The sequence below is a fragment of the Podarcis raffonei genome, chromosome 9 (genome assembly GCF_027172205.1).
Source record: "Podarcis raffonei isolate rPodRaf1 chromosome 9, rPodRaf1.pri, whole genome shotgun sequence".
Taxonomy (NCBI): domain Eukaryota; kingdom Metazoa; phylum Chordata; class Lepidosauria; order Squamata; family Lacertidae; genus Podarcis; species Podarcis raffonei.
Genome location: NC_070610.1, coordinates 35706113 through 35723652, shown reverse-complemented (window position 1 = coordinate 35723652; position 17540 = coordinate 35706113). Strand labels below are relative to the sequence as shown.

The following is a 17540-nucleotide window of genomic DNA, read 5'->3' as shown; positions in this document are numbered from 1 at the left end:
CTTCCCTTCCCTTAAGTGATATCTGCCTCTGTAATGGGTCGTGAGATTTCTTATTCAAAATCAGTCTATTCCTTTTCATAGGGCAGTAACAGGTCCCCTGTTATATGCATATTATGAGACATAGTTGGATTCCAGCACTCACCTTGTCACAATTACTTGTGGCCAGTGCCGTTTTCAATAACAAAGAGAAAACTATGGTTCCCCTTAGCTGGGTGGCTCCACAAACATAAAGGCACGACAATTTCAGGTGTATTATTATTTACATTAGGAAAACTTTGGTTGTTTCACAGAGAATGCTGAATATAATGTACACATTCTCTTCCAGAAGCCGAATAATCACAGAATATCCTGAATGAAAGCCTCAGGACCCCTTCATCATCTTTAGAATACAAAATGTTAATCCTGGCATAGTACTACCAGGGGTCTTGCACACACAAAAATCCCTACCAAAAGCAGAAATCTGCTAACTGCTTAATGTATTTCTCTCCCATATGTTGTAGAACACACTCCTGGACAGAGTAAATTAAAATGGACACAACCTATTGGCTTCAGTTTGCTGCTCTACTAGCATGTGGAACGGACCATGAAACGACAATTGATAGCATCAAGTCAATTTCATTTTGCTTTCTGCTACATAGAGTGAGACTGGCAGAAGTAATGTTAATCTTGTTCTTTGCAGTTCATCCCCAGTACTGCTAGCACTTCAAAGCATAATAAAAGAACTTAAGCCTTGGAAACATTTAAAATTTGAAATAATTTTTAGTTACTTAAAATAGTATAATAGAATTGTTAAGATTCTTTCTGAATATATGTTATCAGTTTTACAAGTTTAGCATTGACATTGTCTCAGGAATTAATAAATACACTAAAGAATATTATTATAGCCAATATTGCTGGTGGATGTCTACCTGTTTCCTTAAATTCTGATTCTGAAGTGTTTTATGATAGAGAATCTAGACTTACCCTTTGTTCTCAAATTTTGGAACTATAATATCCAGATTTTGGTAACAGATTGAAAGGGTGATGACTTACAATGCCAACAAGTACACAGGGAAGCAGAAATTAATTTGGGAGTGATGAGAAACCTAAAAGCAACAGTCTTGTGGCACCTTCAAGACTTAATAAACTGAGAAATGTAGGAAGTAAAGTAAAGGATTTTGAGGGAACATAACAGGGTAGAAAGAGGGAACAGGAGATGATGTTCCATTGTGTGCATGGAAGACCCTTATACCAGCAGAGCTGCAGCATACATTGGGATACAGTCCCAAGTTTCACGACCTAGCCCTCTTTCCCATCTTCTTAACCAGTAGGACAATTATTGTCCCAGTGTTTCCAACCTTTTCTTCATTAGCATCATTTGACATTGGAATAGCACCTTCTGTGCTGGCTAGTAACTCTTTCCCTTTCTGAGACTTGGGCCAAATGAGGTACCAGCCATCCATGCAGAAGTGGAAAGGAAAATGTAACACCCAGGGATGCTTGACTGGTGACGACACTGCCATCTTGTTGGCGTCACACAAAGAGACTTCTCTCCTGGGCATTTTGAATGCTAAATTGTTTTCTTTACAACGAGATAGTGGTATCCCTCTTGCATGCACATTGGGGCCATCTGTGTCTTTTGTTAGGGCAACTGCTACTTGTGAAATTGGGCTTCTGGTTTCTCCTTTTCTCTCTGTGTCTCCAAAAGTCTAGAGCGTCTGAAGCAGATTTTTGGAGGAACACAATGAGCTGCATGATGAGGGAAAGAGAAGCCCTGTTGCATAAAGGGATATCTGTTAGCACCATGTTGTATCCCATTCTTAGTCTGCGGCCTTTATTTTACATGCAAAGGAAAAGACAACAGAGTATTGTATTTCTATATAATACCACTGCTTCCCCTGTGTCTTTGAGATAAAAAGGTAGACTATAAATAATAGATATTCTATGGCTATCACTGACCACTAGAAGGATAGAGAATAGGATTTAAAAAGGGTACATCTAAATGCAGTCACAAATATAGGGCTGAATTTTCAAAAGCAGTCTAGGAGTATAACAAAATATAAATAGTATTTTTATTTTCTTCCATTTTTCCTCTAGAAAGAAATCAAAAGAGAAATCCACATAATCATACAAAAAGGTCAAGCATTTATTTAATGTGGTTAGAAATAAAACAACTTTTAAATGTAGTGTTAGAATCACGGTGAGTTTACATACATACATTCCGCCTGGCATTGTACCCAGGGGACATAGAGCTACTTTTTCAATAGAAAAACTAGCTGTTAAGCATTACAGCTGATTCAGCTCACTCGCTGATATTACCTGTTGCACACTAAAAATATTTTAAGTCATCATCTCACAGGAATTTGTTTTCTCCCCCATAAAGTGCCCCTTCCTCCATGGGAGAGAGGAAGGGAGGAAAGAAGGGAGGGAGAGAGAACAAACACATCAAGTAAAATTCAACTTGTTTCCTCTGGAAGATCCGGATGCAAGATACATAGCTTGTTTGCAAAACACCACCAGCAAAACATTTGTAGCAACTTTCATCTCAGCCACTGCTAGGATGGTCCTAATTACAGACCAAAAATGAGTAGCAGGCATAGTCCAGTACATAGTACTACAGAGAAAAACCCCCATCATATTGGAGCTGCTTTCATTTATAGGAGAAAATTGCAGAATCTCCCTCCAGCTCCAAACTCATTCCTTAAGCCACTTGACAGAAATAAAATGGAGTCTTAAAAAATGACACACTATTTGCTTTGATTGGGGGGGAAATAATAAACTGACCCTGATAAAAATACTGATATTTCAAAAGAGTATTCATTTCCCCCCTCTATATACACACACACATATACTCACCCACAAACACATTAGGTGAAATACTCAATACCCTGATCTTAAACCACTTCATATAGAAATGCGCCATTGTTTTCAATGAGGCTCACTTTCATATTATGTGTGTTTAAGACCCAAGGGGCCATTACAGAGAAATTATAAACTCTTGAACAGAAAGTGAAGTCTCTGAAAATTTCATCAGTACCAAACAGGATTCCCCCCCCCCCAAACGGTGGGCATGAGCTTTAAAAGGTCGTGGTTTGAACTGTACTTTTTAACAGCTTAGATTTAAACAAACAGTATCGCCTAATACAACATAGGCTTATTCATACATGATAATCTCTCAAACACTAAATTGTTTCTGAGTCAGCCTTTCTATTCTTTGCTACTCATTTTAAATGAAATGTAGCCTTTTCAGTTATCTGTTGAAGGAATGAAGCTATATGTCAAAAGAAATCTATAAACAGCCTTTCAGTGAAGTGTCATGTTTTTTCCGTCTCTGTGCAATCAACAAGATTATAAGCCTGCCCCGCTAAAATATTATTTTTTCATTGTGTCTCATTATTCTACTCAACAAAATCCACACACCTACATGCAGCTGAGAATGTCACCAGGGCGTTTTACTCATCATTGTCTGCAAAGAAAGAAAAATTTTAAATGTTTATTATAGTGAGGAAAACAGTTTACCAAACACATCTACTTTTAAAAGACCTCATATTCAAGCTAAGAAAAAAAAATGCAGGTCAGAAAATTCACCAAGAGTAAAGATGACTGACAGTGATGTTTGAATACTGCATATTCAACAAACTCCACCTCCCATTTGTGCATTTTACTTGAAGGCTGCTCAGTTTAACCTTATAAGCTACTGTGACTGATGTGTTTTTCTAAAGTTAAAGCTGCACAGATTTCAAACTCTGCATATGGGAAAAGAAAGCACCGTATTTTTCGCTCTATAAGACGCACTTTTTCCCTCCTAAAAAGTAAGGGGAAATGTGTGTGCGTCTTATGGAGCAAATGCAGGCTGCGCAGCTATCGCTGAAGCCAGAACAGCAAGAGGGATCGCTGCGCAGTGATCCCTCTTGCTGTTCTGACTTCTGGGATAGCAGCGTGAAGCCTCTTCAGAGCAATGGGAGGAACGCTCCCCCTGCCCTGAAGAGGCTTGGTGCGGCTATCCCAGAACAGCAAGAGGGATCGCTGCTTTCACTGCACAGTGATCCCTCTTGCTGTTCTGACTTTGCTTTGCTGAGGAGGCGCTGCGCAGATTCAGAATATATTTTTTTGTTTTCCTCCTCAAAAACTAGGTGCGTCTTATGGTCAGGTGCGTCTTATAGAGCGAAAAATACGGTGGATATTAGTGATAATGGTGTAGATAAAGCATCCTCCACCACCCCCAGGATGAACAGATACCATTTGCCCTGTGAGAAGGAAGAGGAGAGTGAAGGAGGTAAAGACAACATGAGGGTCTACCCCAGTCAGACTGCTCCCCATGATGCCCCATGAAGCCATCTGCCCAGTGTGGAAAAGGAAAGTATGAGGGAGACAGGCACAGAAAACATCAGGATCTGCTCTAGTTGGACTGTGTTCCCCACTCCCCTGAAGGCCGTCTTTACATTTTATATTATTTTAGTGTTTTAAAATTGTTGAGTGCCTTGGCAGAAAGGTGGTATAAATGCAATAAATTAAACAAATAAATGTGATCATAGCTAGGAGACTTGTAAATGGCAGGCTCAGACACTTCCTTCCCTCCTGCAAATTCCTTTCTCCATCTCTCTTTTGAAGTTAACCATGGTTCAGTGTTACATCTGCTACTGTTAACATAACGGTGATTTAAAGTAGCTTGAAATTAGTACGAGGAATACAAATCCTGGTTAGCATTAACAGCATGCAGATGTAAAAGTGCATCATGGTTAGCTCCATGATACCCTTCCCTGTCCATTTTTTAACATTTCTGACCTTTCATTCAGTTAAGTCTGCACTGAACAGCTACATTTATAAGCAGCCATTTTATCATCTTTATTACATGAAATAGTCAGATTTCAACAAAAAAAAGGTAGTATGGCCTTTCTTAGAACAATTGTGAATTTGTTGTAAATATTTCCTAAGAATTTGTTCTGTCCTTGAAGCTGGTAATGTACACAAACTGTAAATGTATATATTCTATTGGTTTTACAATACAAGTCTGGCAGTAGATGTTAAAAACTGAGGAAAAATGTGTGGGCACATCAATAATTATACTTAAAAACAACATTTGTGAGTGGGGAGCCTTGTGTAACTTCCCAGTGTATATTAGAATTAGCAATTTCAACAGCAACAAACAAAACAGGAATCTATGGAACAGGTGGCATAAAATGTACTGCGCTGAATGAATACAGTAAACAGCTGATTTACCTTCCTGATAAGCACCATCTGCCATTACTAAATGAAGAATTTTGGCATATAGGTATTTGTGTTCATTTCCTAAAATATTATGAACGATTGTTGAGCAAATATCAATGTTCTCATCTTCATCTTCATGTATAGCCTAAGAGAAAAGGAACATAAATGTACTTTCTGAAATGCTGAAAAAATTCAAAATAATCCAGAAAGAAATGCAACTTCTGCTTCTTTTTTACTTGGTGTAATCATCTCTGGAAGCCAAAATATGACAACTAATTGTTGGCACCCGCTGTCTCAAGAGACAATGGAGTGTGCCTCTGGGGATGAAGTCAAACTGCTGCGTTAGCAGCACCAAAATGACCTCTCTGGGGTACAAGCTTGGGCAGTGTGTATGGAGGTCCTGGGATGCCCAGACATGACCCCCCTCTCAGCCTCACTGATGTGGTTCACAGGAAAGCAGAGCAATACATTTGGCATTAGCTTGGCTGCTGGAACTGCCAGAAGGAGGCGTACGAAGTGCCATCCAACCATTTTTGGGACTGCACTCTGGATCTGTGTAGGGTTTATTCCTTAGGCTTTTCTTGTCCTGAAGATATTCCACAAGGCAACAGAGGCATAGGATCAGAGTTTTCTTCTAGACGGCCTACCTTCCCAGGTTGACAAGCCCCATCTGTCCCTCACTTCCTTCTATGGCACATGCAAAAACTGCCTTCTTGACCACTGGACCCCACTATAGCTCTCGTCTTTTCAGTCTGCTAGAGCTCGTCTTTGCATGCAGAGGAAGTCCCTAATGCACCAAGGCTTTGAGACTCATCGGCTACTTTCCCCTGGTTTAGCCAGCCCGCTGAAGCCGTTCCCGAAGTGTGGCCACTGTCTCATGCAAATAGCTTCTAGAAGCCAGAGGTGAAAGCTCAGTGAAAAGTGGGGAGCAAAGGTGAACAAGCTACTCCATACAGCCTCCTCTAACACCCCATACGCCCTACAACTAACTGACACATAACCAAATTTATTTAGGTTCACACTTTGCAACGATGGACTGTAATTAATAACAACAATTTTCCTTCAGATTCCTTTGTGTAAAATATTCCACAAACCTTTATTTTGTCATAAACCTCTATGAATTTCTCAAAGCCTATTTCTTGCTCCAGGTTGTATCTCAGCTCTTCCAAGTGACTGAACACGCTGTCATACTCTTCACATTCGCTGGCATTATCACCATCACTGTTGTCTACGCAATAGAAACACAGGGAAGCATTTTAATGTTCTACCTGTTTTGTAGTAATTCTTTGCATCAACACAGTAGCATAGCTAGTCAGGGGTGGGGGTGGTCTGCACTGGGTGTATGGGGGGGGCCTCCATAGGGCATTGGTGGGGGTCTTAGGGCGGCACGGGGGGTCTGTATTGCGGCACAGTGGCTGCTGTGTGTAGGGGGTTGGGATTCTGGGTGGCAGGGGAGCTTGAGGGCTTCACAGTGCTTGATGGACGGGTGCTGCAGGGGGGCAGAACCACTTCCCATCTCTGGCGGCCAGCTGCCCTAAAAAAATGTCATCAACTCTGATTTCCTAATCAGACCAATGTATATCCACCCCACATGAACTTCCTTCACCCCATCCAGAGAATTTTCAGTACTTACTATGAGCATACTTTCTCTGGAAGGCCGAATGAGGCAAAATTATAGAATGAATAAAACTTCAGCAAGACTTATCACATTCACCACATACATAGAATATTTAAGAAAGAGCCTATAAAAGATGTGCATTCCCATATACTTTGCACGAAAGCAGCGATCCTGTCTTCTTGTGGTATTCAGGAGGGAATTGTACAAAGGCACCCCCTCTCTGTAGATCAATGCATTGCATGTGTACAAACTTGGGAAACACAATTTTGAGGGACACTGGGGAGTCAGCAAGCCCTGTAGACGTAGGGCTGAACTACACAGATCTTTGGTTTGATCTAGCATAGTAATGTGCTTCATGTACTGCAATCTGCATGGCAGTACAATATATGTTTTGCTCTTGTGAATGTTCATTTTGCAGTTAACTATGCTAACGGTAGTGCTGTCTCAAATTGGATATTTGTTCAGTTAATGCTGAACAGACCTTGTATCTAACTTATTAGACTGATACAACAGGAGGACTAACTTAGGAGATACACCACCAACAAAATGTGTATCATTTCTATAACTTATTTTAGGAGTTTGCCTTTTCAAGTTGTAGGAATTCTTCGCAGCAAGTCAGGGTCATCAGTGAGTTTATCTCCAAGTTTGAGACACACACGGACCAAAACCGTTTAGAGTTATGATTCTGTAAGAACAAACCATTCAACTGGAATGAAGATATACCTGAATGCCATTCTTCATTAAGCACACTTTCGCTGCTGATATTGTTGTCAACCTCATCCCCTTCTGTACCATTTGCTAGGCATTCAGCTTTTAACGTTGCTTCTTCCTCTTCACTGAATTCATCGCTGGGCTCCTCTCTAAGTAATTGCTCCATTGAAGCCTGAAGCTCCTGCAAATCTGGATCTGCCTCCCCATACATGCTGCAATGCAAAATGTTTGCATACCATTACTTCATTCCAGGAGAAGTAGGTCTTAAACAGGGTTAGGGTTTGGGGTTTTTTTGTGAAGGGCTGAGCCATGAACTACCTCTTACTTTGTGGATGCAGCAGCAAAAACACTCCTCTATAGATTGCTGCCATGTTGTATGGGTAATATCCTTATGGAAAGTACAATGCAAAGTACCAAAGCACAGAAAATATTTATAAATTGCCACCATAGCATAAGACCTGGTCTAGAGTAAGCAGGAGTTACACTGCTGAAGGTAACATAAACTAGCCCTTAAATGTATTGAATATGATTTTTGTGTGTGTGTAGGTAACTAAATGCCATTTATGCCATTGGACCTTTGCCTTCCAACTTTCTGTGTGAGGTTATATTGCTTAAAGACAGTAGATGAAGCATTCAGCTTTTAACTTGATTTTTAGCCTGTCATGATGGAGAATGAAGAAATATCAGGTTTGGAAAAAGAAGCTCTGTGTTGTACCAAATTTAAGCTGTGAATGGAAAGCCATCGAAGTGTCTCAAGATACCAGGGAAGGGAATTGAAACCCAAATATGGCTCTTTGTCCCACTGCCAAACACATCACATCAGGTAAGGCCTTGAAAGAGAGTGATGAGGAAGATAGCACTTCCTCAGAGTTTTCAGAGTGGATCTGTGATTAGGATGCTGAGTGGCCAAAGCATGAAAATTTTAATTGCTTCTACCACTTGCAAGAAATGCTTACTATAAGTTTGTTTAGCTAACCAATTCAGTATGCAGAAAAATTCTCTCCTCCCAAATAAAATCACTCATGTTTATGAAACCATTAGCTACAGTAGAAAAACACAACTGCTCCCCAGCCCTTGACTCTTAAAGATATAGCAAGATGCATGTTTTGAATACATAGGAACCACTTTAAAAACCAAGGACTATATGAGCAGCTGGGCAACTGAAAAGACTGCCAAGAGAAGATAGGGAATGTTTCAGTAGAGTTTTTTAAAAAGCACATATTGATAAAATCTCGGCCTTTCCACATCTAGCTTTTATAGTGGTATAGTTACTGTTGGATCCAATGTTTATTTGAGCACATTTGGAACTTAGGGTATTCAGTCAACTGTAGCTGTACACAGGAGACCGAGTGCGGTTTCCCCCCCATCTACAGCAATGGCTGGTTGTGCCTGGTTCGAGAAGAGTTGCAGGCACACACTTTATGTATCATCTAGTTCTTGTGCTCCACTAACCAGCAAATGTCAGAGAGAATGCATGCTGGGTACCAAAATCTGTTCCCCATTTTTGTTTTCTGCACAAGGCCTGGGTATTCAAACCCTACGGTGTATCAGAAGAATAGAAGGAAGGACCAAGTTTTGTCTGTCTTGTGTTATGGTGAACCTTAGAAGAAGAAGAAGAAGAAGAAGAAGAAGAAGAGGAGGAGGAGGAGGAGTTTGGATTTGATATCCCGCTGTCTCAAAGCAGCTAACAATCTCCTTTTCCCTTCCTCATCCACAACAAACACTCTGTGAGGTGAGTGGGGCTGAGAGACTTCAAAGAAGTGTGACTAGCCCAAGGTCACCCAGCAGTTGCATGTGGAGGAGCGGAGACACGAACCCGGTTCACCAGATTACGAGACTACCGCTCTTAACCACTACACCACGCTGTATTATTGTGACTGAACGTTATCTGCAGATAATGATCATTGTCATCGGCAATATGTTGACATGGTGTCAGTATCTGCATGAACGACTGAAAAGGAGACAAGCTGCTTCTTGGCTTAACATTGGGCCTGACAGAAAACATGATCAAAACTGTAGAACAATATCCACTAGTAGCACCTCCCAACAGAGAAAGCAGAACGATGCTTGAACAAATTCCACACAGAAAAAAATTATTGAGGATCCATTCCAGATCTCTCACAGAATGTTAGGGTGTTTTTTTTTCCTAGGTGAAAAAGCAGTTTATGACTACATTTTTCTGGAATACCTGCTGATTAATGATGCTGCTGTGTGGAAGCATGGCAAAAAAAAAAAAATACACCCAGCAACTATATTGTGATAAAAGACAAGTGTGGAAAGGCCCCTAGACAGTAACCTCCTAAACAGCTCACCAGCCCTCCGTCATTCTCTGCTCTCTCCCCACTTCCAATGGGCCCAGAGAGTGTCTTTCCCAAGCCAAGGGCATTCAATTTCCCTCAGCAGCAGATGCACTGAACATCACAATTCAGTGCCTAGCTCTTCCACACTCAACAGCTTGAACATTTTAAGCATTCTGTGAAGGACAGCAACAGCAAAAGAAGTAGTGATTTGGTAATAGGTACAGTCAGTACTTAGCCTATTGTAAACAGAAGATAAAACTCTGCATCACATTTTCAAGTCTTCTTTTTCATTGCTTTTCACTGCATAGCATTGGTTTAATTTTATTCCCTTGAGGAAAGCCACCAAGATATTACCACATAGCCAGTTATTTTAGTGTAGCTGTACTACATTTTTAAAAGATGTTTTTTAACAAAAAGCTTTTAAGTTAATGCTTTATGGAGATACTTTTTCAGTTTTTGAGAGGGTTTTTTTTTTTTTTTGCTCACATGTCTTCAGAATCAGATTGTTCTCCTTTGATGGGCTCATCCTCCATGTCATCTATTTCAAGACTCTGTTGATTTCGCACATCAGCAACACTGGGAACATCAACTAGTGTTCTATATAACTTGGAAAGATCTGGGAGCGAACAGGTTCTCAGCAGCTAAAAAGGAATACTGCATTAAACGAGCAGACCAGACCAACCAGCAAGAATGTGAACATGTGACCATAATAACAAAAATAACTTGTAAATTTATATTAGCATAGTTATGATAGTAACAAGCAGCTCCTGTTTGTTTTCTTCCAGAGTGGGGGGAAATGGGAGAATGAAGAATCAAGAACAGTTTTCATGCTAAGATTATGAATTCTCCTTTATTAATTTCCAAAAATATATATGTTGCTATATATATATATTATACAATAGTATACAGTGGTACCTCTGGATACGAATGGGATCCGTTCCGGAGCCCCGTTCGCATCCTGAAGTGAACACAATCCGTGTCTGTGCGTGTCGCGATTCGTCACTTCCGCGCATGCGCGTGACGTCATTTTGACCGTCTGCTCATGCGTAAGCGGCAAAACCTGGAAGTAATGCATTCCGTTACTTTCGGGTCACCGCGGAGTGCAACCCGAAAGCGCTCAACCTGAAGCAACTTCAACTCGAGGTATGACTGTACTAGTATCAGGTACATCTTCAGGAGGTTGCCCCCAATTATAATAAAAAAATAATCTCCCAAGTAGCACTTCTAATTTTTTTGTGCATTTCTAGTATTACAAAGAACAGTTGCACGGGTGCAAGCATATAATCCTTTTATAGTCTATAAACTGCAACAATTCCGTAAGCATTATATACCCATGCAGCAAATACACCCATGTGCAACATTTAAGGTTTTTTTTTTTTTAATGCTTACCTTTGGGTTGTTTGCATCAAAGAGACCAGTAGAAAGCCCTATCAACAATGAGTTTTTGCCTTTTGTTTTTTCTGGCGATACAGAGCGTGACCTTGTTGGAAGGGAATCATCAAGGGAAGACTGTGCCGACAGAACGGGAAAAGCTGTTAATCTTGCTTGATGCTGTACCACTTTCTGAAAAAAGGGTTCAGGTTGCATGGAATCATGGGTATCTGGAGCGAGAGAGAACATGCCATTTTACAAATAGATGTACAGGTTAACATTCCAGAAAGCTTCGTTTAAAAAAAGTGTTAGGTGCAGTTCAATAATTTACTGCAGAAATAAGATATGCTGTAGGCCGATGCTGCACCTTGCGTTACCTTACCTTGAAAATTACTAATTAATTGTGGGACTGCCCCAAAATCCCTCAAAGTCGGTTGTGGATGGAAGAGTTCAAGCTTTTAAGAGCAAAATGACTACATAGGTAAGGGTGCTATAGCTTTCCCCTACCCATAAACGGCCTCTCCAATTTGTTATCTGTTAGTGTGGCTAGTGTGTTAGAGGCAGAGGGTTGGATTGTGACAAGTACCAGATGACATTGCTGAGGCCTAGCCTTTATGTAAAGACAAAATGGGGACAGATGGCAGCTTCCAGGCTCCCTCCTTCCCTTCCCCTCTGCCAGTTCCTTCCAAGTAAAAGGGTTTCCCTTCAGTGTTAAGAGTCACCATTCCTCACCAGGTTTTTGAAAATACTCATTATAGTGTCTGTATGCTTGAGAAAATGCGTACGAGAGAGACTGAATGAATAGACCCTTCTGTTCATTAGTCTACTGAAAGACAGTTCATAACTCAAGAGCCCAGGGTTCTTCTAGAGCAAATATAGGTCTGACAAGAACTTTTAGCAAGCGACAGGGTTCTTTTTTGAAGCCATCAGAATAGGAGCAGCAGATTGCTTCCATTTAGTGAACTCACTCTTTCCCCAAGTCCTCAGGGGTCAAGGAACTATTTCCGAGGTCAAGAGCAAAGCGCTTCTATAGATAGCTACAGTTTAAATAAATAATAATTCTCATGAATCCATGAGTGGCTTGAAGGGTCCCTCTAGTGCATGGCCCTCTAGCTGAACTTTTCCCTGAAATTGTAGTTCTTTCCACAACTTTTGGAACCAAATTTATGAAGTTGTTCTATGCAAGTCTCTTAGAGGTCACCTTAAGACTGAAACCTCGTCTCCCGGGTTTCGAAGCATAAAGAACTGCTGAAGTGCACACCTCATCAAAATGTAGTTTTCTGTAAGGTTTATATAAGTTGGGTAACATTTCTGCTCACGGTGGTAGATGCACACGTTTTTCTGCCTGCACCTTGGCAGCCAATGAGGTCAGGGCTAAATGTATGGATAGAATATCAAGTGTTCCTCAGTCCAGCATGGTTACATCCATTGTTAACTGGGTCTGGATGGTTCCTTGTAAAGAATCCCCTAGGACAGATAACTCCAAGCCAGCCACTGCTGACAGGCTGCAGTCGTACCTTCTCCTGGTATGCAGAAATATAAATCCTACAGAACCATCTTAACCCCATTTCCCCAGGATATGGAATGGCACAAGCCCAATGTCTGTCAGGCACCCAGAAGTCTCCTCAAGTTGTATTCAGGGGCCAAGACTCCCAGCCTATGCCAGAACTGCTTCAATACTGGCACACAGGGAAGAAACATAATGAACAGAGGAGTCAGAATACATGTTGCCTGACTTAGTATGCTCACGAATGCCATGCGCCTGCAAGGGTGTAACAGCCTTTTCTGTGCATGGAACATCTACCTTGGATGGCTTGGTCACAGCACACTACCAGAAACAGGAGGATCAATAGGTCAACTGTCCACCTTCATGCAACAAGCTTCTCCTTAAATATTCCTCCATAGGAAAGTACAATATCAGCAGCTATAAAGAGTTGTTCCTCCCATGCTGATAAGACGATATCCTTTTGCTGTCTGCTCCCCCGCTGTTCCGAGAGTGGAACGTTGTACTTACTATGAAGTGTTCTTCTGGTCAGTGGAGAGTGGAGCAGACAGGTCTGCCCACACTAAATAGAAACAACCAAACCACAGAGAGTGTAAATCACAGAGTGTCGTTTGCAAATCTAGCATGCATATTTCCCTTAGCAGTTCTCAGTTAGGGACACCACTGGACTCCTCCTTCTTTTCCCTCCATATTTTTTCTTCTTCACTACTGTTCTTTTGTTGAGAAATGTGATTATCTGCTTATGTTTTTTCCCCCCATAAGAAATTTCTACACTGAAAAGTTGTCCTGTAACTGGAGGATTCCTCCTATCCAGGAAAGACATACATTTTGTTGTTGCTGCTGCTATTTGGCCTGGGCTTTCCTCTTGAAGGGAAGTTAACCCTCTCCTGTCTACTATACTCCCTACAGACCAGAAGAACAAGACATGTTAAGTTTAACTCTCTGTTTACACTTCAATCCTACATGTCTGCTCAGAAGCAGCAGGGCTTTGTGGGACACAGAATTGCAACCTAAGTATTCCAATTCACATTGGCAAAAGAAGACATACAGAATACCCCAAAATCTCTAATTCCATTTTAGATTATAATAAATATCAATAATATGACTGCTGACCTACGGATGCTTCATCATGGAGTGGCATTTTTTTTAGTAGCCCATCCTCTGGAGGATCTTCGTTGTCATATTGGCTACTATCCGTAGGATCTTCTGACCTGTGAAAGATGACCAAAGCCAGGAAATAAACACACACAAAATATATTTCCGCATTAAACTCTCAAAAATGAAACTTCATACCAGTGGAAGCATAAAGGGAGGGTGACTTACACAATTTCCTTTGCTTCTGCTCTTTCTTTAACCCACACATCAGCAATGACAGGGAATATATTTGCTTTGCATTTATCTTCTTTGGTTTCTTCTAACAATTCTGATTCCAAGTCTTCAGGCTCTGTGGAAACAAGTTCACGAATGAAAGAAGCGGTACTTGTCCTAAAGGCATTTACTTGCATCACAATTCCTAAGGGATATTAAAATTTAGCAGGAGGCGCAAAAGCTATTTATAATTGTTATGCATAAACACATATGTCCTATGGGAAGGCACTGAAACAATTATTTAACTCTCATAAGCCGTCCGTGCTAAGATGCACAGTTGACGAGCAACTACAAGCAGAGGCCAAATTTAAAGAGAACTTTGGAATTTTATTAGAACTCTTCAGCGTGTTACCTTTGCATAAATTATTATTGACATTGTATTGCCCTAATTTATTAATTATTAAACTTCCATTAACAGCATTTCTCTGCTCCTTACTAAAAACAGGGGTGTGGGTATGTGAATAAATTTGGAACTGAGAAGTTATACCGTTTATCAGATCAGGCCTAGCTGTCAACTGGGTAGATTCAGATGCTTGAGAGCTTTCTTGTGTCGTCTTTTCAGTATTTTCAACTTCAGTCGATGATTCCTCTCTGGCATGAGTTTCTGCTTTCATTTCACTGTTGTCTCTCACTGTTAATGCTTCCTTTGAAACTTCTATAGCAAAGTAATAAATTGCCACTTAAATATACACCTCGTTGAATATGTTGCAGCACAGATGTGTGGTAAAAAGGTAAGCTGTCCAGATTTAATAAATGCAGGTTTCTTTACTAAAAGGAAGAAAACAGACTTGCATCCTTACAGTAGCCTCGTTAGCATGTCTTAAGTCACAGTTTGTCTTAAGTAATAGTTTAATAATGAACATGTTTCTTTCTTGCTGCGTGACTACTTGTGCGGCTTCTCCTCTATTGCTCATGGATCACACAAACTGTAGTTCCGACAGCTTGTTGTGCCATCTGACCATGGACCCATGGTTTTGTATCAAACAAATAATGAGTGGTAAGCCAGAAACAGACCAAGAGCAAACTTTGGTTTATTTCTGGCTTGTGGTTTGTTTGAAACAAAGGAAACCATGTTCTGCGTTGGCTTGTTTACGCTCCTCCCTGTGACAGGGGGAACACATGTTCTTAGAGCATGGTTTAATCATGATTGGTGTGGTTAAGCTTTTGCATTCACCCATTGCTAGCCCTCCTACGGCTGCATGCCAGCAATAGGTGTGGCCACCTCAACATGTGAACGCACATAAAACACACATGCAGATCTGTTGAGAAGAGTTATTGCCCCCTCCCTGTTCATCAAATGATCTAGCTGATCATTATCTATTGAATGATTGCATTCCCATCAGGGTGCTGGATTTAAACTTCTCCTTCCACCTCTAGTGCTATGCCTACTTTAAAAAAATGATATTTATTTATTTATTGCTACTGATGAATTCAGTAGGGTCTTGGATGAGAAGAAAAAGTTGCTTGAAGGCCACCAAACAAGGGGTTAGCCACCCCAATTTAAGACAAAGTGTGGTTTATTGCAACATTCAAATGGGTCCGAAAGTGAATTGTTTTTAGTCCTATATAAACAGTTGGAAATTGTATGCATTTTTTTAATTGTCTGAGACTGTTAAGTTCCAGTCTTTTACACTCAGGAATATTAAAGGGAACAGAAAATACATGTTTTAAAATGGCATCATGTCTGTATTAAATAATGAAAACACTTCAACAAATGAAAGTGTGCCTTAAAATTGTTATTAACCTATCAAATGGTAATTTGATTTTTCATCATAATAAAATGATTTCCTTTTTACTATGCCTGTTTTGGTCCCCTGTAATTTCACTCCATGTATTAAAGTCCAATTTAATGTGTCACTGTAAGTAGAAGAGAGAAAACAGATTCTAGACAATGATTCACAGTGCGAGAGGTGCCTGGATTTGAATTGCTACTGCTTGGTGTTAAAGAGAACAAGAACGGGTTTTATTCGGAATGGAAGCTTTACTCTGTTATTAAATCAAGGATAAATGGAAATTAGTAGTCCAAAGGTCTATCCTAAACCACCACTCATGAAAGATTCAGTGCAAAATATAAGCCTGATACAAGTTTTTTAAAACTTAACATAGCTTCAGCTTCTCCTTACCGTTGGTAATACTTAGGTCATCTAGCAGATCAGTCTGAAGTTGTAACTCAGCCTCTCCAAGTATCTTCAACACTGAATCAGTGGGGCTCTTGCCCCAGACTTTTCGTTGAGGTTCAGCAGCGTCTAGCTTAATAACCTCTCCTAATGTCTGTGCTGTAGGGAAATATTTAACACGTTGACATAAAAAGCTTTAGGAAGGGCTTCCTCCCCCCTTATTTTCAATGAAAGGCGAAAGAGTAATGATCTGCCAGTAGAGAACATACCATCCCAACTTAATTTATTCTTGAAGGGTATAAAGAGAACAAAATGGGCTGCAAATGCTTCTATGATACACAGACGCAAGCCAATACAAATGTTTATTAAAACAAAACATTCTGATTCAGTGCAATTATATTAGATTAAATACAATGAAACTAGATCAAGATTTGGCTACAGAAATCTGAGAATTAATATTTCCTTTCTTTTATATATTTTCTACAGCAAAAGCAATGAATCGGAGAACAGAATTTTTTAAAGGTAACAACTCTCTCTCTCCACTAAGTTCCAGTTACAGAAAGGTAGCCGTGTTGGTCTGCCATAGTCAAAACAAAAATTTTTTTTCCTTCCAGTAGCACCTTAAAGACCAACTAAGTTCTTCAGATACCAATTTTTCAGATATTCTTCAGATATCTGAAGAAGTGTGCATGCACACGAAAGCTCATACCAAGAACTAACTTAGTTGGTCTTTAAGGTGCTACTGGAAGGAAAAAAATTTCTCCACTAAGTGAAAAAGCTCTCTTTAGGAGTGGGGTGGTAGGCTGTTTGTCACTCCTCCAAAATCATGATGATGATGATGATGATGATGATGATGATGATAATAATAATAATAATAATAATAATAATAATAATAATAATAATTTATTTATATCCCGCCCATCTGGCTGAGTTTCCCCAGCCACTTTGGGCGGCTCCCAACAGAATATTAAAAACACAATAAAACATCAAACATTTAAAACTTCCCTAAACAGGGTTGCCTTCAGATGTCTTCTAAAAGTCAAATAGTTTATTTCTTTGACATCTGATGGGAGGGCATTGCACAGGGCAGGCGCCACTACCGAGAAGGCCCTCTGCCTGGTTCCCTGTAACCTCACTTCTTTCTCACAGTGAGGGAACCTCTAGAAGGCTCTTTGAATACAACTTCCAAAATAAAGGTAGAAGAAGCAATATAACTGGAGAAGAAGGAACATTCCGAATGGAATGTCCAAGCTTATGGCACAGGAATCCAAAGGGTTGTTATCTATTGCTCCCCTGCCACTCCTCCCACACCCTCAAAACCACTGGAGCCAATTTTGAGGATGCACAGGAGTCTAGAGAAGGGG

The 17540-nt window shown here is 40.3% G+C and overlaps 1 protein-coding gene across 6 annotated transcripts in view; it reads right to left on the bottom strand.

The window, feature by feature from the left end:
• Positions 1–2101: 2101 nt before the first annotated feature.
• The window catches only part of NEK1 (NIMA related kinase 1), a 39551-nt gene continuing 24112 nt past the window's right edge, over positions 2102–17540 (bottom strand). For 5 of the 6 annotated variants that reach the window (XM_053402853.1, XM_053402852.1, XM_053402856.1 and 2 more), the window contains 10 exons: positions 16183–16335; positions 14547–14714; positions 14015–14135; positions 13805–13902; positions 11206–11417; positions 10303–10457; positions 7529–7728; positions 6282–6415; positions 5200–5332; positions 2102–3445 (listed from right to left, as the gene is read on the bottom strand). In XM_053402853.1, coding sequence (XP_053258828.1) covers positions 3432–3445; positions 5200–5332; positions 6282–6415; positions 7529–7728; positions 10303–10457; positions 11206–11417; positions 13805–13902; positions 14015–14135; positions 14547–14714; positions 16183–16335 — 1388 coding nt within the window. In that variant the 3' untranslated portion in view covers positions 2102–3431. Of the gene's footprint in view, positions 3446–5199; positions 5333–6281; positions 6416–7528; positions 7729–10302; positions 10458–11205; positions 11418–13804; positions 13903–14014; positions 14136–14546; positions 14715–16182; positions 16336–17540 lie in introns of those variants that run through there. The other variant, XM_053402857.1, reaches the window with a different exon arrangement.